This window comes from Eucyclogobius newberryi, unplaced genomic scaffold (genome assembly GCF_026437365.1).
Source record: "Eucyclogobius newberryi isolate DKJ021-1_F unplaced genomic scaffold, fEucNew1.0.hap1 SCAF_10, whole genome shotgun sequence".
In the NCBI taxonomy this organism is placed as follows: Eukaryota; Metazoa; Chordata; class Actinopteri; order Gobiiformes; family Gobiidae; genus Eucyclogobius; species Eucyclogobius newberryi.
In genome coordinates this window covers 11,909,838-11,935,861 of record NW_027315724.1, presented here as the reverse complement: position 1 = coordinate 11,935,861, position 26,024 = coordinate 11,909,838, and the positions used below count along the sequence as shown (strand labels likewise).

General features: G+C 43.3%; 2 protein-coding genes across 3 annotated transcripts; both read right to left on the bottom strand.

Annotated features, from left to right (window-relative positions):
• Positions 1–135: 135 nt before the first annotated feature.
• On the bottom strand, positions 136–14,950 carry vmp1 (vacuole membrane protein 1). The gene is made up of 11 exons (XM_072461100.1): positions 14,844–14,950; positions 14,329–14,461; positions 14,120–14,210; positions 13,420–13,530; positions 11,264–11,431; positions 11,052–11,183; positions 3,293–3,373; positions 3,096–3,212; positions 2,276–2,337; positions 1,147–1,246; positions 136–918 (listed from the first exon to the last, which is right to left on the bottom strand). The coding sequence occupies exons 1-11, from the start codon at positions 14,920–14,922 to the stop codon at positions 775–777; spliced, it is 1,218 nt and encodes a 405-aa protein (XP_072317201.1). The 5' UTR covers positions 14,923–14,950; the 3' UTR covers positions 136–774.
• A 904-nt stretch (positions 14,951–15,854) lies between these two features.
• npat (nuclear protein, ataxia-telangiectasia locus) lies at positions 15,855–25,598 on the bottom strand. 2 transcript variants are annotated; one of them, XM_072461086.1, is made up of 17 exons: positions 25,320–25,598; positions 23,592–23,710; positions 23,436–23,496; positions 23,288–23,360; positions 23,176–23,216; positions 22,876–23,106; positions 22,732–22,801; positions 22,095–22,207; positions 21,896–21,980; positions 21,725–21,806; positions 21,546–21,642; positions 21,354–21,467; positions 19,259–20,458; positions 19,078–19,178; positions 18,670–18,760; positions 17,456–18,594; positions 15,855–16,385 (listed from the first exon to the last, which is right to left on the bottom strand). In XM_072461086.1, the coding sequence occupies exons 1-17, from the start codon at positions 25,354–25,356 to the stop codon at positions 16,305–16,307; spliced, it is 3,735 nt and encodes a 1,244-aa protein (XP_072317187.1). In that variant the 5' UTR covers positions 25,357–25,598; the 3' UTR covers positions 15,855–16,304. The 2 variants fall into 2 exon arrangements, with proteins under 2 accessions (XP_072317187.1, XP_072317179.1); XM_072461078.1 differs by having other exon boundaries at positions 21,896–21,987; positions 22,099–22,207; positions 25,320–25,595.
• Positions 25,599–26,024: the final 426 nt, after the last annotated feature.

Below are 26,024 nucleotides of genomic sequence, written 5' to 3'. Positions count from 1 at the left end.
TATTGCATTTCTTTTTATAAACCAAATGAGACGTAAAAACAAGTGATGATTTACATTTTATGATCTTATCCAACGTTCAACCTACCGTACAGAAATGAGTCTAGTTCAATATCACTTTACAAATGATATCACATGTTTTCTCTTTTAGTTGTCTTGTTACACAGAACAGCTGAATAGAAATACAAATCTGCTCATACCGTCAAAAAGATTAAGATATTTACACAATGTGCAAACCAATCAATGCCCCACTTCTTCATTGATATTGCTATTTTTCCCCCCCATCCATTTGAAATGCAAAGAGACGTTGGTCTTGCTGTTTTAAAAGATCAAATGAGGAAAAAAAAGAAACCCTGAAACAACCACACATTACCCTGGCAGCACACTGTACATGATCCATACATAACTCAATGTTACAAAATTAAATAATCAAATCTAAGTGAACATTTATAATCTTGGGGAAGTTTGACGTTCCCATCTTGCAGCCTCCCCGACCGCTGCTTTACATGTGAGGTCAATGAATGGATTAAATTAAGTTAAAGTTAGATGTTAAGACCAGCATTAGAACCAATCGCACTACACATACCTACACTGAGATGAGAGGAAGAGGTATAAAACCTGAAAGACACAGTAAACTTCCATCACATCCATCCCGTGAAGCACACACTCAACAACAGTGCCTGGTTTGAGTCCAGCCCCTGACGGCGGATGAGGTTTGTTCTTCAGTGTCTGAGGCTGGAGGAGCAAAAAAAGTCCACCACAGTCTTCATGCCCTCCTCACTTGGTTTTCCCCTCGGAGTGTCTCTGCTGCTGCAGCCTCTTGGCGTAGCTCTGAGCCATGGAGTTAACGATGGAGATGACAAAGTAGCACACCATTATCAGGACCACCTTTTCAAAGATCCACGAGAGCCAGTTCTCATCCTGGACAGGAAAAGGTAAGAAGTTATCTTAATGATTACACTACTTAAGTTTAGCAAGCATTTGGTGTTTGATCAAAATACTCCAGGTTTTCAACATCTGGTCCATCATTACATTTAAAAAAATAGATTTGAACTAGAACTTATTTTTGTCTTTGCAAACCCAACTTAAAGTGGACAGCTTCAGATTTGTAAGTCCTAGATATTTTGTATATAGTAAATATATACTTACAGCAGGCGCCTTTCCTCCGGCAAGGTGAAGCTTGTTCCTCTGCGCCTCCAGGTAGTGACTGAAAGGCTTCTGGATGGACGGTCCAACTTTGGGCACAGACCTAAAATTCAATACATAAAAAACAAAAATGACTCACCATACTCCAGCTGGAAGAGAAGCAAGTGAACATGTTCCATCTCAGAGCAGCAGCTGAGCAGCTCAGACCAATGAAACACAAAGGCCACAGTTCTCCTTTTATACTCCCCGGCCCGCTGCAGAGGCCCATGTCAGCCTGCTCTACCAGGAAGTGAGTCGACATGATGTCATCACCTTTACCACTACTGCAGCCTTCTGGGTGGAATCACATCAGTGCCTTTGAGGCCGCCACAGGAGGGATGAGCTCACATGGGTAATTACTTTAATATTAATATTAATTTTAGATCCATAACATACCAAACTCAATAAGCAAACTGAACCAGACAGATATGACCAAGTATACATAAACACAAACAACTTATGAAACCAATAAAATATTGTAATTATTTTTCTAAAATGAAAATTAATGAACATTTGCATATTGTCTTTCATAATCGTTTTTACCAACTGCTATTTTTCTGCCTCAAATATGAACTAAAGCACCACGTGAGACACTAACAAAGGCTGCGTTTAAAAATGTAGAACTGACTTTGGATATTGTCACGAAGGATCTTATGGCTGTGAATCATCAAGACCCCTGCATAATTCATGAACTCTGAGCAGTTACGTTAATGATGTGGACAATGAGAAATATACAATTAAAATGCTTGGTTGTCGCAATATTGCGCGCGACCTTTAGGATACAACACGCTGTCACTGTACGAAGTTTGCTACATCAGAATGTGTTAAGTCTGAACAAGGGCCGACTGTCTCTGGTTTTAGAAGGCAGTCTTTGGGGGTAAGGCCGATACCAGTGAGTCACATCATCAAAGTTTGAATGGAACCTCACATGCTTGACCGCTAATGCAGCAGATTGATTGCATATGCGTGTTTAAGAAATACCTCTATGGGAAAAATGCTGCATGCCCCCCCACAGTGAAGTATTCAGTCATGGAAACCAGTCAGTGGTACAAATATACAGAAATAAAACACTTTTGGCATAAGAAAGACTTACCCAATGAGAGACACCATCTGCTCCACTATGTGCTTGCTGAAGGTGATGATGACAAAAAGTTTCTGCAGAAAGACACAATTTGTTTCCTCATTTTGTCTTATTTATTGCATTACAGCATTAATTTTCTTAAGGCAGCAGCCATTTAACAAGGAAAATGTCCTCAAAGTCTGAACTGAGGCCTCTGTATTAAAAAGATCCAGGCATGACATGAATCTTGATTTGATTTGATTTTAAATCTATTAGCACGGCCCTAATTATAACTGAAATAAACCCTTTCTACCATTACCTTTGCTCAGCTGCTTTTGAGGATTTATGTTTTACAATAATTATTTCAAATGAAAAGGAACTCTTGGTATAAAACTGTTGTGGCATTTGTTAAACTACCAAGAGTAACTCGCAATTATTCTTCTATTTGAGGAAGTTTGGACAAAAAAAACATGACACATGGACAATTTCAGACAGGACATGACGCGTAATATCCCAGGGCTTTCAAGACCAGACGTGAGACAAAGGGCTTTCCCCCCTGCAGCCCTTCGGCAGTCTGTCTAGTTTCCTCCTCAGACCTCTCCCGTCCAATCTCCATCCACACGACCTTCTGCTCTCACGCTCCTCACTGAGATCATGGACTGGTACCACCAACAGCACTTTGGTTTAGTGTGCGACTCACACTGTCCAAGTTTACATTAGTCATTGGTGGGTTAGGCTCAACACAGCACTTTATCTTCAGATCAAAAGGAGCAAGTCTTTTGGATATTATTAACAGTAATAAAAAGTGCTCATAATACTGCTTTCACTAACACATTCTCTTTCAAATACAAACCTGTATATGCATCTTAATAATGGCCTTTCCAATCAAGGTGGCTCCAAAGAAGGTCCAGAAAGGGACCAGGAAATGCCCACATGTTATTCCAGCCAGGTCAAAAAGAGGATTAGGGATCTACAATACAAAATCAAGATTAATACAATGAATATACAGTAATAATTTGAGGAGAAACTTCAATGAGTGTTTAGACTTACTGAGGCACAAGCCAGAATGCCAAAGAAGCCCACTTTCTGGACCATGTGCTGGACACCAAGCTTTGCTCTTGTGACAAAATCCTGCAAAATAAACATGAGTAATTGAATTGTCACACATATTATTCACGTCATTGCCAATACACGTTCTAAACCAGGTCATTCAATTTCCTTTCAACTCTCACCCGTGCTGCCGTTAAACCCGATGCATTAAATGCCATGTGACAAAATGTGTCACATGGTTAGAACATAGAACAAAGCCAGAGCCGCTAGTCAAAGTTCTGTTGTTGTTGTTTTATGGCGGTTGGCATCCAATTGTTGCATTACCGCCAGACTTTATTCCTCAGACTTTTCGTAGTTGTTGTTGTTTTATGGCGGTTGGCATCCGAGTGTTGCATTACCGCCATACTTTATTCCTTAGACTGTTGTTGCTGTTGTTATTGTTTTATGGCAGTCGACAGCCGAGTGTTGCATTACCGCCAGACTTTATTCCCCAGACTTTGTCGTAGTCCTAAAAGTTGTTCTTCCAGTGCTTTGACCTCCAGTGCTTTGACAAAGCCCAAGAGGTCATGAGATGCCTTTGTTATTGTATCCTATAGAAGTTCTTCCTCCCCTCAGACTTTGTCGTAGTCCTTAAAAATTCTTATTCCATTGCTTTGGAAGTACAAAGCCCATGAGGTCATGGGACGTCTTTGTTGTTCGTAGTCCTCAGACTGTCGTAGTCCGTAAAAGTACTCCTTCCATAGCTTTGGTGTTACAAAGCTCATGAGGTCATGATATGTCTTTGTGACTAAAATCAACACGCCAACGGTGGATTATTGAGCGTTGTTTGGATATTACGGCAACATAGAGGAACGCCTCGGTCCGTATGACGGGGAAGAGGAAGAGGAGGCGTGACCTGGTCGGTGACGATATGAACAGCGGGGAGGACTCCCCTGGAGCCACTGATCCTGTGCAGCGTAGGGCGTCTTCTTGCTCGTCTATGGAGGGCTCTCTCAGTGAAGAGCAGGGCGGGGGGGTTGCAGATATCGGGGATGTGAGTTCAGAGTGTAAGGTGTTCATAAAGCTCGCGCAGGATAATGCGTCCTTTAAGGGGTGGGATCCGATGGCGTTGACAAGGAGCCTGACTGTAGCTGTGGGAGTGGTCAAGCATGCGAGTGTCCTTAGGGATGGCTCGCTGCTGGTCGTGTGCAAGGACGTGGCTCAGCAAAGGAAGGCGATTGAAGCTAAGTGTCTGGGGGGGGAAGGACATGCTGTCTGATGCTGTAAGAGGCACGGTCAGGGGAGTTATCGTAGGCGTCCCTACGACGACATCTGTGGATGACATAAAGGAGAATTTGACTGGAGCTAAGGTGGTGGATGCTAGGCGGTTGAAGGTGACCCGGGATGGGGTAAGGTGTGACAGCCTGTCGATAATGATTAGATTTGAAGGTGAGATCCTGCCTCGTGTGGTGTGCGTTGGGTACATGCGCTATGGCGTACGCCCATATGTTCCGCCGCCCCTGCGTTGCTTCAAGTGCCAGCGCTTTGGGCATATTGCAGCGGTCTGTAGAGGGAAGCAGAGGTGTGGTAAATGTGCAGGAGACCACGAGTATGGGAAGTGTGACGAAGGAGCAAAACTCAAGTGCTGTAACTGTGGGGGAGAGCATAGCTCTGCCTACGGGGGATGCGTGTTCAGTAAGAGGGCTGCTGAGGTGCAAAAAGTTAGAGCCTCTCAAGGCATATCCTACGCGGATGCGGTCAAGAAGGTGTCTGGTAGTCAGGTGAAGGTGGATGCAGTGCGGGCTGCCAGTGCTGCTGGTGACCTAGGCGACAGGGGAGGGGGCAGCGTTGCCCGCGGCCAGGGGGAGGTCCCCACTGGGATCCCTGTGAGTGTGGCTTCCACGGGCAGAGGCCCTGTGGGTGCGGAGGATGTACTGGTTGTGAAGAGTAAAGATTTCTTCCTCTTTATGGTGGAAGTGATTAACTGTACTGGTCAAACCAAGAAGAGATCCGAAAAGACTAAGATCATCGCTAAGGCGGCAGGGAAGTACTTTGGAGCTGGGGGTCCCGAGTGGACGGAGATAGAGGATGCGCTGCGGGAAGGCACCCTGCCCCATTCTGGCAGTGGGAGTGGGGGGGCTCCCGATGCGCCGTCAGGTTCCGGGGGCTCATAATGGCGGTGGTTGTCTTGCAATGGAATGCGCGTAGTCTTCGTGCTAATGGCCAGGAATAAAAGCATTTTGTCTCTACCTTGTTGAACAAGCCTCACGTTATGTGCGTGCAGGAGACTTGGTTACAACCTAGGTGGGGTTTTGGGATACAAGGGTATGTATGTGTTAGGAATGATAGGGAGCAGGGTAGAGGCGGAGGTGTGGCTGTGTTTGTCCGAGATGAGATAAATTACGTTGTTGTCAGTGTGAGTAAAGCGCCGGAGGCTCTGGCGGTGAGGGTCTGGCTGGGTGGTGAAGCTGTTACTGTGGTTAACCTTTATAATCCGTGTGGTGAGTTAACGTTAGAGTCCTTACATAGTATCGGTAAGGATGTTCGGGTAAAGGCCGTGTGGTGTGGGGATTTTAATGCGCATAGCGCTTTGTGGGGCGGTAGTGGTACCGATAGGTATGGGCAGGTGGTAGAGGGTTTTATCAATCAAAGGGAGTTGGTTTGTCTGAATGATGGGAGTGGGACCCGCTATGATATGGGGACCGGTACGGAAAGTGCAATAGATCTTACGCTTGTGTCCAAGGAGTTAGCTGGTGTTTGTAGTTGGGATGTTCTTGGTAATCTTTCTTTTGGTAGCGATCACTGTCTAGTCCGCACCGAAATTGGCTTTGGAAGCTGTGTGGTCAGGGGGACGAGGATCCAGAGGTGGCAGTTGGCAAGGGCGAACTGGGGGGCTTTCCTGAGGAAAGCTGATGATGGTTCTAGGGTTCTGCAGGAAGGAGGATTGACTCAGGTGGATGATCTCAATAGTGCAATTGTCTCGCTCATCACGCAGTCAGCGGTAGGCACGATTCCTAAGGGTGGTGGTAGTGGACATAGGAAGCGGGTGCCGTGGTGGAATGAAGCATGTGGTCATGCTGTTAGGGCGAGAAATGCGGCGTTTCGCCGGCTAAGGGTTACCCACACTGAGGGTGCCCTCATTGACTACAAGAGGGCCCGCGCTGTTGTGCGGAAAACTGTAAGAACGGCCAAGAGTGCCTATTGGAGGCCGTATTGTTCCAAAATTGGGAGAGAAACGCGTCTCGGGGATGTTTGGGGGATGATTAAGCGGATGCATGGGGTTGAGCGCCGTCACGGGACCCCGGTCCTAATACTGAATGGTGTTGAAGCAGTCAGCGACGTTGACAAAGCTTAACTGTTGGCCAGCACCTTTGTGTCGGTGCACAGCTCTGACAATCTCTCACCTGCGGAAAGGCACTACAGGGAGAGTACTTTGGCCCAGAATTCTGAGCTGATTGGGCACCAGCCTTCGACTCAAGATGACCTTGACCTTTCGTTTAGTTTGTTTGAGCTAAGGAGAGCACTTTCTAAGGCGAAACAGACAGCCCCGGGTAAAGATGAGGTGTGCTATGACATGCTCTCTCATTTGACTGATGACACGCTTGGGCTAGTCCTGGGTCTTTTCAACCGTGTTTGGGATTCAGGTTGTGTTCCATCTGCGTGGAAACAGTCTACGGTGGTGCCGGTTCTGAAGCCGGGTAGGCCAGCGTCTGACCCTTCAAGTTATAGGCCGATTGCCTTGACGTCGCAGCTCGGGAAAACGATGGAGCGCATGGTTACCGAGCGGTTGGATTACTTCTTGGAGAGTCAGGGTTTGCTTCCCGCGCACCAGAGTGGTTTCCGTAGGGGCAGGAACACCATGGATTCCGTGTTGTGTTTGGAATCTGATATCCAGCTGGCCAGGGCTCAGAAAGAAAAGGTTATTGCGGTGCTCTTTGATGTGGAGAAGGCGTACGATATGGTTTGGAAGGATGGGCTCCTCATTAAGCTGCGGAAGTGTGGTGTGAAGGGTAAACTGTTTAACTGGGTCCGGAGCTTTCTGTCTGGCCGGCGTATCCAAACCAGAGTGGGCGCTGCTTACTCTGGGGTCTATGAGGTAGAGAATGGGATCCCGCAGGGGAGTGTGTGTAGCCCTATCTTGTTCAATGTTATGATTAAGGACATCTTTGACGATGTGGATGGGTCTGTTGGGAGGAGCCTTTATGCTGACGATGGCGCTCTATGGGTGAGAGGGAGGAATCTCCGGTTTTACGAGGCAAAACTGCAAAGGGCAATACAGCAGGTGGAGCAGTGGACCCTGAAGTGGGGGTTTAAACGGTCCCTACGGAAGTCTCAAGTGATCTGTTTCTTCAATGGGCATAGGGACGTCTCCCTTCGACTGCATGGGCAGGTGCTCGAACAGGTTAGGGAGGTGAGGTTCTTGGGGGTCACCTTTGACGAGAGGCTTAGTTGGCGTCGGCACATTGATGAGGTCAGTGGTAAATGCAAAAGGGTGAATAACTTGCTTCGTTGTCTATCCGGCCAGGACTGGGGGGCCAGTAGAAGGTCGCTCCTGGGTATTTATCGGGCCGTCATGAGGGCGGCTATTGATTATGGCTGTATAGCCTACATGTCTGCGGCTGAGACTAACTTAAAGAAGCTTGATGTGGAGCAAGCCCAGGCCTTGCGCATCTGCTGTAGGGCTTTTAGGACCTCCCCTGTCTCGGCGCTGCAGGTTGAGTTGGGGGAATTGCCGTTACGGCTCCGGAGGCTAGAACTTCTGTTGGCTTACTGGGTGAATGTGCAAGGTCATACGAGCTCTCACCCGGTGAGGGACTTTCTCAGGGTTGATGGGGGGCAGAATGAGGCTGGCGGTATGGTTTTTAGCCAGGTAGGGAATGCGAAGGCGCGGCTTGCGGGGGTTGGTGATCTGCGTGTGAGCCCGTCGGTGGCTTTGTCTGCTATGGCTCCGTGGAAGTTTGTCCCGGCTCCTGTTGATGTTTGCTTGCATGGCAAGCTTAGAGGAGTCGCTGGGAGGGCACCGCAGTTTGCCGTTCAAGCGCTCATCGATAAGCACTCAGGTGATGTGTTTATTTATACCGACGGGTCTAGGGATCCTGAGAGTGGGCGTACTGGCGCCGCTTATTTTGTGCCTGACCTGGGGCTGGCGGTCAAGAAGAGGTTGACAGATCGCCTTTCTGTTTTCACGTCGGAACTCATAGCGATACGGTTGGCATTGGAATGGGCGGAATCTGCTTTGCAGTGTTGCGGCATTGTGGTGGCCTCTGACAGCCTTTCTGCATTGCAAAGCATTAAATCTGGGAAATCGGATTGCAGACAGGATGTGTTGAATGGCATCTTCTGTCTGATGCTCTCCCTGTCCAGGAAGGATGTGAGGGTTTCCTTCATTTGGGTCCCTGCGCATGTGGGGGTGGATGGTAACGAAATGGCTGATACACTGGCTAAACGTTCTCTTAGGCGGCCATCAATTGATGTGGCGGTTGAGTTAAGCAAATCTGAAATCAAGCCCGTTATCAAGAGTCATGTGGTCGGCCTTTGGCAGGAATTTTGGAGCCACTGTGTTACTGGACGGCATCTCTATCACATACAGGGTAGTGTGGGTCCTTGCGGGTCTATGGGCAGGAACGCGTGGGAGGAAAGGGCCTTCGCCCGCATGAGGATTGGCCATGCTGGACTCAATTGGTCACTGAGTAGGATAGGCAAACATCCGACCGGTCTGTGTGGTCACTGTCGGGTGCCAGAGACTGTCGAGCATGTGCTGATTTGCTGTGAGGCTTATGATAGAGAAAGGGCCGGGTTGGCCTTGTGGTTTCAGAATAATGGCCGGGAGTTCAATCTGCGGAACGTTCTGGCGATCCAGTCACAGGGTTTGTGTCAGGCTGTGGTTGCTTACTTATGTAGCACAGGGCTGGGTAAACGTTTATAGAGGTGGGGGGTGTTGGAGACTGAGCCGAGGATGAGGAGCAAGAGGATGTTCTAACGCGCATTGACTTCATGGGCCTAGAAACGTCAAAGTGATGGAAGAAGGACTTCTAAAGGATAAAACGACAAAGACATCCCATGACCTCATGGGCTTTGTAAAACAACAAAGACGTCCCATGACCTCATGGGCTTTGTACTTCCAAAGCACCGAGCGTCAGGGAGGGAGAGGAAGATGAAGAAGAGTCTCCCTGGAATAAAGCCGGTTGGTCTCTGTTGTTTTATGGCGGTTGGCATCCGAGTGTTGCATTACCGCCAGACTTTATTCCTCAGACTTTTCGTAGTCCTCAGACTCTGTCGTAGTCCGTAAAAGTACTCCTTCCATTGCTTTGGTGTTACAAAGCCCATGAGGTCATGATATGTGTCTTTGTGACTAGAATAGTTGACGTTCGGTGCTTCCGCCGTACAGCTTTATTCTTTAGGCTTCATTCTATAGGCTTTAATATTTCCACTGATGTCGCTGCTTGGTAGCCGTGCGTCTACGAGACTGGGCGAGGACAGGAGACCACCCCCACCCCCATCTCGTCACTCTGATCACTCTGACTCCCCAAAAGCAGACCCCCATCACTCCGACTCCCATTTAGCGCCTTTAGCCTGTTTTCTATATCTGCCCAATCAAGCTCCTTTGTTCCAAAGAATCTCCCTGCAGCTTTAGCAATGATCCTGATCCTTTCAGTTCTGCTTTGAGTCTGAGCAGCACAGTTTACAACATCCACCATAAAGAGTACAACATCCTCTCTATCCACAACCAGGGTATTCTCATTAATTCTGGAACCTGCACACTTGGGACCTCCACTCTTGAAACCTTCACACTTCTTGGGAGCCACGGGCCTTTCTCATTTCGCCCTGGCTGGGAGCAGCGCTGGCTCCTCTCTCTGTATTTACTCTAAACTCGTTACTTGAAACTTTCTTGACTGCATCTGCATAGGATATACCTTGAGAGACCTTTATTTTATGCACCTCAGCAGCTCTTTTGCTAAACCTGCATTCTGTGGTATTTATTGTTATAGTAGGCTGAAATGAGCGAAAGTGCTGTCAAATTTTCTTTGATTCCATCTTTATTCCATCTGCACTTTAAAGTTTCTCTGTTGTTACCCAGAAAGATGACAGGCTCAGCTCAACCAAGATAAAGGGAAGATTAAAATAAAAAAAAAATATCTTAACTTAGCTATTAAACTGTAGTGCTTTCATGGGTTACAAGAAAGACAACTTTACAATCCACTCATTCATTTTCAACCGCTTTTCCCGTTTCAACCCGCTTTTCGGTCGCGGGTGACTGGAGCCTATCCCAGTGACTTTGGGCCTTAGGTGGGGTACACCCTGGGCAGTGGCCAACTCATCGCAGGGCAATCATGCATTAATTTAACTGATATTTCCTGGTCTAAAAATTCAGATTGTCATTGGAAACTGTCCTTTGAAAGGCTGGCTTAAGATGATTACAGGTGACCCACTGGGTCTAATCCCTTGAGAATGAGTGAAGTGAGAGAAGGTGATGGAACCAGAAGCTAGCGCTGGTCTTGTGCTGACTCAGCATCTATAGTCATGTGAACTCCTGACAGGATGCCTGTCATTCAAATTAGAGAGCGGGCAGAAGAAAGGAGGGAACAAAGAGTGAAGCTCGAAGGATGATTAAAGGGGGAGTATGGCTCGGGTGAGTCACCCGCAAACACATTTACTGGAAATCAAAGGGAGGAGCTTCACTAAAGTCACATGACATCCATAGACCAATCAGTGGTTGAAAGAATTCAACTGAGCTTAAAGTCAATGGTAGGGTGACAAACATGGAAAGCTCTGGACTGACCTGTGCATTCTGTGCCTGCTCAAGCATCTCCTCAAACTCTTCATAGTCTTCATCTTCTGGGTCAGCTCCAGACTGACGGGCAGCACGGGCCATGAAGTACGGAGGGAGCTCTCCAATGGCTGTCCCGGCCCCCTGATCAAAAGTCTGCTCAGTCTTCATTGTTCATCATATTGGACTTCAAATGTGTGTCGTGTGTTCCAGCTCATACTCACCCACATGCAGGCCTCCAGACGGACCTTGGACATGATTGTGAGGAGAGAGATGCTTTGCTCAACCCCTTCACCGGGAGGACAGATGATGTGATCAGGGTATGGAGGTTCAGGAAAGTCTATGGAGCCACACTCGTACGCTGCCAGTGTCACTGAGGCTATGTGAGGCCCCTACCAGAAGGTATGACAGAATGTATTCAGATTAGACAACAGCAAAAAGGTTATGTAGGTGGCAGTGCAATAATTCCCATAATGCACAAATGTAGATGTTTTGTAGGCATGTGTGGCCGTTTGCTTAGATTACGATTACTTTTTTTTTTTACCATTAAAAAAGGCATTCTCTTTTGCACTACATGGAATTGTCTTTCCTTTGTACTACAGTGTATATTATGTTTTATTTTGCAAAATAATGCATATCGACATATACAGTCCTTGGTATAAAAACATGCATGTACATTACACTAATGGACAGTGGCTAAGTCTGACAGCTTCCCGACAGGTAGCAGGTTCTCATTTATCAGACTGGGTTAGTCTGGTCCACCTGGGCTCAACAACCGAGGCACACCTGGAACCACAACAGCCAGCCCATTATACGTGCTCAGAGTGACTCATTCAGAAAGAGCAGATGGACAGCGCACTATTGGCCTGTGTTGACTATGACACTTGCTGTCTTACATCTCTGGGACTCAGAAGATAGAGTTTGGATTTTTTTTTTTTTTAACAACACAGTAGTATGATTTTCCATATTGGAAATGTGGATGTGTTATTGCTTTATGCTTATTTATTGGTTCATTAAAAATGGCTTATTGAACATGTGGCAACGGCAGAAAATAGAGACTGCAAAGAGTGCTTTAATAATAAGATATACAATCTTATTAATGGTTTGTAAAAACATGTCTACTATATAGTGTATTTGATGAGCTTCTCTTGAAATACCGTGACTCTTTAGTTGCTTTGCTAACTCGCTTGCAGCCACAAAAGGTGAACTGTTTGAGAGAATATGTTCCTACTATCTGACCTGCATCTTTGACATCTGAGCAGACGTGTGCATTCTGGTGCAACAAAGAGTGAATAATGCTGCCATCACACTGGTGAGTGAATCCCCTTTCCCTGTACACAGTGAGCTCATCCTCATGGCCCATAAACACTTTAGGCTTGAGCTTACCTCAGCTGGTGGGAAAAGTGAGATTTCATTGCAAAAATAACACTGGGAATTCCTGGCTATAGGCGACAACATCATCAGTGACTAGGCATGAGTGGGCTAATCAGCTTTTCCTGACCAATATAAATGCATGGGTTCATTTGAGATCTTTTGAAGTTATTTTGCATACATTAATGACAGATTAAATGTGTCTTATAAACATGTGTAGCAGGTTGTAGGTCAGTCTAATCTAAAAACTAAGCTTTTTTTTTTAAACTTAAAGCTACTCAGCTACATAACGCAATAGTGATTATTTGAGAAATTAAAATACATGACAAAACCTTTATTTTTATAAACTGATGTCTAAACTGTCAAAAATGTGTTTCTAGCGTTTCATTTGTCCCTGTATTTGTGATGGACTTTTGTGCATTTACAGAGGGATTCATTTTTAGAACTCAAAAGTCCACACACTGCCACTTGGTCAATGTAAAACTATGAAATATTCACTGCACCTATCCCACCTAAACTAGATCCTGACAAGGAAACTATAAATACAAAACCTTTCTACATACTGCATACTATTGTTACTATCTCAGGACAGTAGTGACTATTTCCGATCACTATGACGACATCAGTACAGCTTTGTAAAACACATAGCTGTTGCATTATGATGGAAAAGATTAGATCATCGCGACCACATCTGTAAACAGAACTTAGCCACATCATCAGGTTGAAACTATTGTACACCATTTTTGCCACATAGCAAGTTTAACCAATGTCAAGACTGAAAACATTAGAGTCTTTTAGCAGTGGCTGACAAAGTTTAGTTTTGGTGATACCTTGTTTCAAAATTATGTTATGGATCAATTTTTTTTCTACAAAAGATTGTGCTGCATAACATTCATTTTACAAAATATATTAGAATAATATTAGAATGTCAGTGAGGGAGTAAATAAAAAAAAATGAAGTGAATAAAAAAGTGTCCTACTGCTTTAAAGAGTAAAGACTGCCCTCTTACCAAGTAAAGAAGAAAGGTGTGTAGGCCAGTGCCAAGGCCGACTGAAGACAAAATGCCAAGGCCTACCCAGTAGGCACACCAGAGGAACTTCTTCTCCAGGTAATTTACATACTGTAAAAGAGCAAACAAGATGAAGAACAAGGTCGTCTACAAAAGGTAGAACCCAAGAACCCTATTCAGCCTTTCAGGTATGATAATTAGATTATGAAAAACTACACAATATTTGAGGAAGCATACTTGGACAGTGCACAGATGCCATGTAGGTGTGCTACAATTACTACGAATTTTTCAAACAAACTGTTGAAAAAAAACCCAGGAGGGCTGCTTTTTACATAGAAGGCATGTACATGCATTTTTATAGCACATGACTTTTCTTACATCAATCCTCTTTATTCCCTAATCCTGTTTGGGGCTGGGGTGATTGAGTTATTAATCAGCTGCTTTGGGTCAGAGAGGGGTTAATGAATGATGAATAATAAAATGATCTGAACTTATTGAATACATTTGAGGGTTATTATTGAGGGTTAAAGACTGTCTTAACTTTAATCGTAAGAACTGCAACAGTTAAAGATATCAAAGCATAGCTTCCCTTAGATAGCATGTGATGTGGAGCACTGGCTTATCTTTAACCTTTAAACTGACTTGTGTCACTACAGTTGATAATTAACATGCCAAAGAAAACAACCAAACAATACTTCACCTCTTGGTGCCCCCCTTCAGTTGAGTAGGCCATGGAGAAAAGAGAACAAATCAAGACAAAAAAGAGCACTACACCTCGCCTCTGCCAAAGCCTGATGGATAAACACACAAGAGAATTTTGTTTTAATTTATTTATCAGTAGAGTTCAGTGAAAAATGAAAGATCAAGATCAAAATGCTGGAAAGAGGAAAAACCGGTACCACTGCTTACTTCAAGGTCAATTCCTTTAGCTTGAGGAGCGTCTCCAGGAGAAAGTAACGCAGAGTAGTGACAGGCTTCCTCCACAGGACCAATGAAAGACGCTCCTCTTTCTCTTTTAGCCGCCGCTCTCTTAGTATGGAGTCTGGGGTGGAGGGGGAGATCGTTTCTGCATTAATTAAAACGCATTCTTGTATGCTTGGTACCTCTACACCCTTCACTCCATGTTCCTCTAATGTCATCCTACTAGTTATGTTACAAACTGAAACTAAGCCCAAAAAGGTTAAAGGGCAGTGCATGCTTGCATAAGCAAACCAAAACTCGTTTGTCATCTCGTGCCGTTAGGCAGTTACAGAGCCTAAACTTATGAGGAAGGTTACACTGCACTGTATGTTGGGGACGGGCTCTGGATATTTATTGAACCTCACAGGTACACAACGATTGCCTTCTGATTCTCTGAACTCTCTGAGGGGCTCGTACCACGGCTTGTATACCCTTAACTTCAAAGCACGTGTGTATGCGTTTACCTGTAGACTTGCCATTCTGTTTGTCCTTCGCCCCTGAACGTCTCTGTGATTGCTCACAACTGGCTCCATTGGCTGCCATGTCAACGAATTGTTAGGCCGACGAGCCTATGTGGACAGGAAAAGTAATAAAGTTACATTTAAGACTCATAACGGGGCTGATATGTGAGGAGTTCAGGATAGCCCCTGCCCTTTTGAAATCCCATGTTAATTTAAGAGTTGGCTCTGGACAACAACAATTTGCTAAAATAATAGTTCAAACGGCATGAGTACAGAAATATCTTTGGAATGTGTACCCATCACAAAAACATCTATAAAATATTAGAATCGGTCCAAAACAAAATGGTCAAATACAAGGGAATGGCCAGACTTCCGATGCTAACCGGTTAGCAAACGCGCTAAGCTAGTAGGGCACGAAAAGCATAAAAATTACAAAAGAACACGCATGTTTTAAATGACTCACGTGCTGTGCGATGTGTAAAATACGTCTCGACCCGAACACCTACGTTTACGTAACAATCTGATCCAAAGAACGAAACGGAGAGGCAGTTGTTTAAGTTAAATGACAAGCATAGCATACCTCTCGCCTGTTCTTTTCACCCGGAAGCAAATACGCACTGTTTCTAAATAAAACTAATTAAAGGTCCGAAGGACTGCTTTTAAGTTTAGTTTACATGGTCAGCAAAACACCTTTTCAAATGTAAAGTATGCAGTACTTTAAGCCATTTGAAACCACGTTCCTTTAAGCGTAATTGTTATCAGAAATGTGTTAGTTGCCTTTACAGTTTTATTTCGAAAGTCCTAAATTTACGTCATTCCACCAGTAGTAAATAGTGGGCCAATCGGGTGTTGCCAGATCCAACATATTACAGTGAATGAGCCAGTCTATAATTAACGGTCTAAATCATTTCTATGAATTCCTCCGTGAGCTAATAAACACTAGCACGTTTAAATAACTTTTAGGGGTATTATTAAAACAAGTATAAACCAATAATTTGAATAGAGGAAGTACACAAAAGTGCTCCATTGATTTATTACATTCTTATCTTGAAAACAATACATGAAACCAGAAAGTCCTTTGTTTAAAAAGCATTTATGTTCAAACTAAATATAGTATAATATTTTAATCACATTCCAGCAGTTCACCAGTTTTTGCAACACAAACAACAAGACAGAATGAGTGTAATTATTGTTAGCTGGATTCAGTCAAATATTGACCAAGAATATGTACACATTTTGAGCTGCTATCCAGTGCACCAATAATGTGCTAAACAGAGAAACGTAATTCGTCCACTGCTGCCAAGATAACAGTGGAAAGTACATATACGACCTCACTTTAACTCACTGGCTCATATGTCAGCTTGTAGAACCGGAGTCTGTCAGGCACTGGCAGATGGCTTTTTCTATTCCTGGTTAGTAACTCAAGTAGTTCATGGTGTGAAAGTCCTTCAATGTTTAATCATGTCACTCATCATAATGAAGAGAAGATAGGAACTTGTCCACATCCAAGTCTTGAGGAAAGCATTCCACAAGCTTCTTTCTTTCCTAAAATGTAAAAACAAGTATCAAAAGTTAAATGCAATAATTATATATAATGTTAAGCATTACAAACATTGAATTCCACATTATGCTGTTAAATGTTAAAAAGTTGAGTCACCGTCTGACTAAACTGGTGTCTTAATATACCCAAACTGTGCCATTTAATGTACCTTCACAGTATAATGTAACCCTTAAAATGTTTTTGATGGAGGCTGATTATTAGAACTGAAAGCTCCGTCTTCAAACGAGTGATTAGAGGACGGTGAGGTGAAGGTTTTAAGCAGGGAGAAAAGATGGTTTGAAAGAGGAGTTAAGGAAGCTATTTTTGTTAAAAAAGAAAGACCTTCTTTAAACAGAAATGGAGGGTTAAGATTCAATCTTCCTGGTATCTATAATGGTATACTGAACCCCTGGAAAGGTAGAGGACCAGGACCAGGACATTTAGATGCTAATCAGGTACTCAGGGTGGTTGAGCCAGGGTCTCACAAAGACAAAGAGGATTCTAATAGCCCATTAAGATTCTGAATAGGCTAGCTCGGTAGATACAAGGGGGGAGTTTCTGTTGAAACAAACAACTCCTTCTACTTCAGGAAGGCTCCTCCCAATGGGCGGGTCTTACCACAGAACAGTATTAATATCGGAGTTCTCGATCTAAATTCTTTTATTGACAATGACTCTTGGATGAGAGTCGAAACGTCTATTTTTTCTGAACTGAGTCCAGATGACTACAACTGAAGCTTTTTCTACTATGGAACACGCCTGGACGAATGAGGGATTACACCGACATAGTCAAACTATAATTTATTCAAAGTTTATGATTCTTATAGTCAGAACTTTTTTAATACATTAATGACCAAATAAAGTTTGAAATATGGGGCGTGAAGGCTTCTAAATAGAGAATATTTACAAATGAGTGATGTGCCTTTTTGATATTTCGTTTTAATAATGCTCATATCTTTGTTCCAAAAAGGTATCTTATGTCTTTTAGAGTCTGTATAGTATAAAATATGAGGATGTTTATTTTATATTGTCAATGAACAGTCACGATTAGTTGATTAATGTTCTGAATGACTCACTTTTTTCTTGCTAGGCGTCCGTTTCGCCTCTTTCTTTGCCGGGGGGCTGGACGTTGGGGTGGACTGCTTGCGCTTCTTGGTCACCTTTGATGTCGTGGGAGACTGTTCCCCTGCCCCTTCCTGACGCAGACTATTCTTCAGCGGCGTTCCAGTCCTGGCCAGCGCAGCCCGGGATAGAATCATGAGCGTGTGAGCCGCCATATTGATGCTGCTTTCACTTCCTGCTTCACTCGCGGGGCTACAGGTGGGAATATCCGAGCTGTTGGGTGGCATTAGGTGTCGCGGAGTACCTTCAGCGTCTCTGCTTTTCCTTGTTCTCGTAGGGGTCTTGGGGCAATCGCTACCGGACTCCTCTTGGCTACTCAAGTCCGCTCCCTTTGGGGTGGATGAGGGGTTGAGTGCTTGGAAGTCCTGAAGCATCTCTGCTGCTTTTTTGGCCAGAACACTTGCTTTTGAGGGAGGTTTAGAAGACTTGGACTGTGTGTTGGACTGTGTAGGCGCTGTGGAGGAAGTTGCTGATTGTTCTTGAACGCTTCCCTTCAGTTCATTCTCCTTATTAGCAGTTACACTGGTTATCTCCTGTGCCCGTTTCTCAGTGCGGCCCTCTCTCGTTTTAGCTTTATCTGCAGCTTCTTTATCTTTTCTACTCCCTGATTTTTGGGCTGAGTCAGAGGACACTGATCTTGAAGTATGAGATTCCTTTTCCCTATTGTTATCCTCTCCCGTTTCGTGATTTTGTTTTCTATCAGAAGATTTCCTTCTGGAGTCTGATGGCTTTGTTACGTCAATGATGTTCCTACTTCCACCGGACTCCTCGTTACATACTTTATATTCTTGTTTACGGGAGCCTTTTTTGGCAGCCTCTTGGATTTGTTGTGGTGCTGTTGAGTCTGAACACCTGACAGTCACAATCCTCCTCTTGGGCTTGTTGCTGGTGAGGATAGCAGGCTTTTTTCGAGGGGATTTTGAAGGTAAAGCTTGTGTGCTTGAAGCAGATGAAGATGCACTGATTTTACTTGTTTGAGATTCTCCAGAAGAATCAAAACACAGAATCCTCCTATGAACAGAGCTGGGACTTGCTGATGCACTTTGAGTGCCTGGACCTGGTGCTGAGGGTGGAACCACATTCTTCTCTGAACCTGAAACATAAGAAACTTCAGTAATAATGTCCAAGAGAAGATTAAGATATCTACTCTGGAGAGGAGAAGGCCTACTTGACGTGATAGACGGGTTTGCCCCTCCAGCAGGTAAAGGCCTCAGAGTATTCGACTGTTGTACCATTGGTGGACTTGCCATGGCAACAAGCTATAAAAGCAACAACACAAGATCAATTTACTATGTGTATAACGTTCGAAGCAACTTAACGGGCGTTTCTTCTACCGATAGTCATTTCTAGTCCGGTTTATAGCTCAGCTTTTGCATTACGCTCTACTCCAAGATCTTCTGAAAATGAGTATCAACAATGTCCAAAGGAATGTGGACTCACTCTTTCCTGCAGCTTAAAAGTAAGAGTGCTGGACCAGAAATGACTTTGCCGGCATGAGGAGCAGTCGTTAAGTCGCCTTGAGCGGATTGTAACAATTCTATTGTGTAATGTGTCATTTTCGCACTATTAGATTTACCTGGTTAGGCACCATTTGTATGTTTCCCAAAGTATTCTGACCCATAACAGAGTACGGAAGCACCACAGGTTTCATAGGTGATGGCAGGATGAGGGTCGATCCTTGAATCAGAAAGATTTTTTTATTTGTGAACCTGCAATGTCCGTTTTCATTCGCTGACAAATCTGCAGATGCCACTTACCAGTAGTGAATCCTTGAGACTGCGGGGCCACACCAAACTGAGTGGGTGCAATGGCCTGCCCTCTGGAGACAGGAGCTGGCACTATTTTCTGTCTGTTCTGAGCGTCTGCTGCAGGGGGCTCAGTCAAGAGGAAGTAACTTGCAGCAGTCGTCGTAGCACCATCAAAGGGCAGCTGAATAATATAGCTTTGCTGAGGTTGAGAGGTTCCAGTCAGGGGAGATGCAATAACAGTCTCGGACCGCTGTAAACATTTAACTGCCTGCGCGGCCTCATCCAGACCGCTCTTAGGTGTACCATGGACAGAGGGAGGTTTGGCTGGGGAGGAGAGAAAGATAGTGGGGATTTTGTCCTTGGAAATGCTGGATATGGTGTGACTTAAGGCTGTGTTAGCGGCAGAATCTTCCTCCTGGTTGTCACTGATAATGATTTTTAGAGACATAATATTGTTGGGATCGGCAGCAGTTTTGCTTGAGGCGTTTAGTTCGTTTGTAGAAGCTGTGAGAGGGGGCGAGGGTACTGGAGAGATGGGCGCAGTCATGGATGTAGAGGAGGAAACGCACACTGGTGACGTTGAAGTAGTTGGTCCCACGCAATTAGTTGATGGTGATACGGTTGACGTGACGGTGGTAGGGGAAGCAGTCAACGTTTCAGATGATACCGGATAAGCAGGACATATTTGCGTTTCTGTACCTCCGTTTGGAAATTGTCTTGAGGGAGAGGAGCTTGGTACAGGTAGCGGAGTTGTTGAACCGTCTTTTTGATTTGAAGTTGGAGAATCTTTATTTTCGTGACGTCTGATGTTAGGAGTTTCGGACATCATTGAGTTCACAGTAATTAGAAGAGGTGATTTCGTGTTAGGATCAGAAGCAGCAGAAACGGATGTGGGGGAAACAAACGTGGTGGAAATGTTTGTTGGCATAGCTGCTATTGCGGCTTGAGGCTCATCTATGTCCATAGGTGTTGCAGTGTCCGAGTAAGGAGGACATTTTTCAGTTCTTTTCGTAGATGAAATTCTTTGGGGTTCTTGACCACCAAAGACTGGCAGCAACCTAGCCGAACTGTTTTCAATCCTGGAGCTCCTGTTGCACGGGCCTATAACAGTCTTTTTCAACGAAGGGGCAGACTTCCTGGTTTTACGCTCGACGACGACAGCTTTTGTTTTCACAGATAGTGGATCAAGAGCTTCTTTTTGAATGGCACCTGAAAAACAAAATATACAATGTATTAGAGATGGGTCGATTATCGAAATATGTCTAATATTGCTGTTTGCTGTTTTGAAGGTATGCTAAATTAATAATACGAATAAATAATTCATAATACAAAATATGCAAAAAGAACTGAATAAAAATGGAAATGGAAAAAACTATGTTGTAAATAAATAAAGTAACATTTCAGCACTTTTGTGGGTCATTTTCACTCATGTTACATTGTGTCCGACACTTAATCCTACACAAATATATTTAAGGACATGTTTTTCTTTTTCTCCATCATGATAACCATTGTATAACGAAAACAAGAAATGTCTAGTCCTCAGAAGTGTTTGTCAGAATCAGAATCAGAAAAGGGTTTGCCATTTGTCGATGAACAAAAATTCACAAACATAGGAACTTATCATGGTGGTTCGGTGGTGGTACATAATAAAATAAAATATAAAGTTATGTTGTGGAATAGGAGTGAACAGTGCAATGAGTGCAAGGTGCTTTCGGCAGTGTTCATGAGTCCAACGGCAGAGGGAAAGAAACCGTTCTTATGACGGGAGGTATATGATATATTAGTTATGCCCTACTTTGCCGTGCTGAGATTTGGGAAAACACCAATTTCTAGGGTAAAACAAGTGATAGTGATCAGGTAGACATCCATGGACAATAATAGAGTTCAGACTACCCCTTGTTATTTAGATCATTGCTGAAATTACAAACCTAGATATATAAGGACCAAAAATAATGATCAATTCACAAATTGTTGGTTGTGAAAAGATTGATACCAGTGTGGAATTTCCATCTCATGCGTCTTAGGGACACCTCCAGTTCTAACTTTGTTGAACTTTCTATGTTCTGTGCTCTATCTATAACTGAAATCAAATGTCAAAACAAACCTGAATCCACACTCCTGACCACAGATGACGGTCCAGGTCCAAGAGGGTCAACTCCATCTGAGCGACTACTCATATCTCCATCTGCAGTTTCCCCATCTGCTGATTTAGTTTTATCTAAAAACAAATGACACACAAAAAACTAAGATGAGTGACATGTTTTGGGAGACACAAAAATAAATCACTTGTACATACTGCATTCAAAAAGGTCAAAGAGAGCTTGAAAAGCTGGATCGGACTCGGTCTGCTCCAAAATGTCATGAATGGCATCATCACTCATATGAATCTCTGCCTGTGCCAAGTATAATTACATAAACAATAAAATAACCACAACAACAATCCATACTAAGAAAACATGGCTTTATGCACCGTACCTGCAATCCCAGAATTTCATCAATGGACTGATCGGGTTCCATCATGTTTGTAGCAGCTTTTGATGACTGAGGTGTTGGCTCACTGATATGAGAGTTATATTTGATTATCCGTTTGGAAGAACAACTTGGAAAAAAGCACACGAACAAAAACCTTGGGGAAATATAACTCACCTTGAAAGAATTTTGTTAATATTTTCAGCCAGTTTTTCTTGCATTGATCGGTCCCCTAATATTTTCTCACGAGCATTTTGAATTACTAGTTGCTGAAAAGACAAATACATGTGTTCAGTTTTAAATGCATGTTTCTTGTAATATATGAGACATAACAGCTAAACATGAGATACATTTACATTAAGAATATTGTAGTCACTTACAGGAAAATTGTCATCAACCATCTCTGCAGTTTCCTCTTCTAGAGCGAGCCCACCGATAGGAACAGGTCTGGAAGAACCAGCCGAGCCACTCAATGCACCAATTCGCTTCCTTTAATAAAAAAGACAAAATGAACATAATTATAATGAAGCATACCACTGTACTCTGAATACACTGAGCAAAAATATAAACGTTATTGTGCCATTCCTCCACACCTCATGTTGCATTTAAAGGATTTGTACACAATTCCTAAAGCTGAAAACATCCAAGTTCTTACATGGGCAGCCCTCACCAGACATGTCCACACTGAGCGTGTATGTGTGATGCTCTGGACCGGCCCAGACCACAGCGGGGCCCAGATCCTGCCATTATCAGCACCTTCAATGTCTAGCAAGGGCCATTTTGATGGTCACAGCAGATATTGACCCCCCCCAGACCCTCCCAATAAAGCAAAACGTAACATTCCAGAATGGCCAGCCTAAGGCACACCAGGGCAATATTCAGGCCATCTCATTAGCATCCGGATGAGGTGGGACGGATTATTAATATGAATTGCTCAGTAACAGATGGGAGAAAAAACAATAGTGTTTATATTATAAGCTCTACATCTAACTATTTAGGAGGAAAGAGATTACCATTTTCTCCTCCCGGGAGACATCGGTGCTGGATTTAGGCGATTTTCTGTTACATTCACAGGAGAGTCCCCTGAAAAGTACAATTATGTGCATTGTTTAAGTACAAAAACCATCAAAAGAAATATATAAATAAAGCTTCCTTACTAGGCGTGTTAAGAAGTCGATTGGCCTCATGGCTTTGCAGTTGTGGCGCACTGTTGGGAGTTAATCTAAGTGGGCCGCTGTAGCTCACAGGTGTTGAGTGGGCGAGGATACAATGAGAAGTTTGTGCGGGGCTGACAATCGAGATGGTCTCAGAAACAGTCGTACACACCACTCCAGTGGGTGCCAACGCCCTCTGCCTGGCTATGTTTGCCAGTCCAACACGACTACGCACTGAAGATGAAGGGTTTGTTTAGGAAAAATGCTTTATCTGGTGTTTTGTATATGATCAGGCTTACTTACCTCTTTGACAGGCTGATAAAGCTGGAGAATTTTGCAATGATCTAGAAAAGTAGTTTAACAATAAATATACAAGCAAATACATTTAATAAGAAAACTGGGCGCAATTACTGACTTGATTTGATTGAGTGTAAAATCCAGCTTTTTCCACAAAGACGACATCATGGGCGGTACCTGGTGATTGGAATCTGAGGAGAATACAACAACAAATCAAAAGGGGTGCATTTCATTTATTACATGAAGCTACTGGAAAGTGTTTTTACCTTTTGTTTTAACAGCCACATACTCGTTCAAGATGGTCGTTAACCCTTTTCCAAAAATAGACTGCAAACAGGACCAAGAGAACAAACGCACATATTATTAACTACGAAATGGAAGTCATCAGATGTATTCTTTGGGTTAAATGAAATAAGGCTTACGAATACACAAGCAGGAATAGTCCCGTCCTCTGAGCTGTGTTCTGCATACTCTTTTAAGTTTGGACTTTCGTGAATAAAAGCCCGGCTTGTATTCGATAATCCTTCCTCTTGGAGATACCCTATCAAAGACATGGAGGAACACTATGAATCTCACAGAATCCAGGGCTTTCAGAATGATGAAAAGGACCGTTGCCATAGCATTACATATTTTTAAAAAGTCTACAAAATGAAACCCTTTTTAAATAATTACATAAAACAGTAGGGATTGACCATTATGGGGTTTTTCGTGGCTGATGCTGATATAGATTATTTAGAATCAACTCCAGAGAAACTGATGATCGATGAGCTGTGCAGATATTTTTTGGGCCTGTATTTATCTTGATTATTTTCCCCAAATTATAATCATTTGAATTGACTACAAACTGGATAAGTGAGTAGCGTGGTCACATTTTGTACAGTGCCCTGTTAAAAAAGCTTTATGCATGTTCTTTAGGGTAGCTGGTCGGCCCAAACTAAATATTGACCTCTGCTGGAGAGTTAAGGCAAATAGCTGATACACTTAGCAGGCCAACCGTCTAGTTCTATATAACGTTGTACAAAACTCTTGATGGGAGACACAGGTGCATTCAACTTGTAAATCTTACAAAAGCCTCAAAAGGACCAGGCAAGGTTTTAATTTTAAATGTCAAACACATTATCTGTCTGCATCCTCTAATACTCTAAACCTCTAAACTGTTAATTGTAAACTGATTCACTCTTAATGACAAAACATTGGACATGATGTCCAAGTTGTTGATGTTATAATTTGGTGTTTAGTTTCTCAAGACGATTATCCAATCAGAAAACAGAATGAGCCTCAGTTGAAGTTCTCATTTGGGTTGCCAGTTTCAAAGCTGAAATCCAGTGTGTTTAAACAATTTCCTTTTGTAAAACAGTAAGAGAGCGGTCTACAAACTGTTCCTTTAAAATGTAGTGAACACTATTAAGATTTAAGATCCTGGTTAGGCATGAACAAAGATGACATAATAAGGAGGTAATTCAATTACTCAAGTATTACCTAGCAACCATAATGGCCAATGCCTTTATTTTGATAACTTAATTCAAACAGTAGTCAATAGGGTGCTTAAATGTATATCTAGAATATTTAACTATTTTATTCTACAACATTTTCACAAACCTGTGACACTTGATTGAAGTGAAAACTATGATACATATTTACCACAGGTACTATCCCACCAAACAAGTGAAAACCTGCCACAGGCACTTAACACTCCATAAGTAAGTGAAAGTAAATGTTACAGAAGTAACAGTTTCAAGGAACAGCAATAAATATGTAGAGACACGTCAGACATTTTCCCCCAGTTTCCAAAAAGTCCAAGTTCCAATTCTGTCCATATTAACTTGCAACCAATCTATTAGCTCAAGACAAAAGTTTTGAATCATACAACAGGAGTCAAAAACAAACTCTTTATAGGCATTGTTGTTGACAGGTAATACATCTTATTGATCATTTCATATTGCATGGCTTTGATTTTAGAGTCTATCGACCAATTCATTATTTCAGTACATTTATTTGTGACTCTACTATTTGTATTATACATGTTTACATATCTATTTAAATGATGAAACCCTGAAATAGCTCAACAATAGCAGTTTCAACCCAGACAATAGCAGTATTGTGACATTTTATTGTGGATGTGTGCTAACGTTGTGGCTAACGCTACTCACCCAAAACAAGCCGTGCAACGTCTGACGGCAGCAACATCCCTCCGTTATCACTTATAAAAATGCACTTTACTAAAGATGAGGCTTCATATTTAACGTGTGCAGATTGTAAACAAGTAGAAGACCGTCCGAAGGCAGGAGAATCAGCTGTATTGTTGTCAGAACGACGTGTGGAGGGCACTGCTGCTTAGTTAAACGGCGGGGAACTCGAGCTTCTACAACCCGGAAGTGGACTACTTTACTTTCGCTAAGGCTCATGGTCGTTGCAGTTCGGTTTATATATGTTTACCGTTGTTGTTTTCAATTGCAGCTCTATGACAATTATCTCGCCGTATTATTTACACATTGGGCAATAAAAATACGGTAAATGCAGTGTTTGAGAATAAGCAATTTAAGTAAACGTAAAATTGAAGACCTGGCCCGAGTGAATGAACACGTTACTGTCAGGAAGTGGTGACGCTATACAGTGGCGAATGCGTCTGGGGCGGGAATTTCCTGTGCTGCTGGTTTTGCGTGAACGTGCGCGGTGTGATTGCGCACATCAACATAGAAAAGTTGTCAAGAATAGGAGATCAAGCTTAGTGGCCTCTATTTATCATCTCTGCTGCCAACAACCAAGCAAAACAGGCGTACGTGCAATACCAGGAAAGATACTAACAGGTCAGTGGTGTGTTTGTTTACGTCATTAAATCCTCGCAAAACCACACG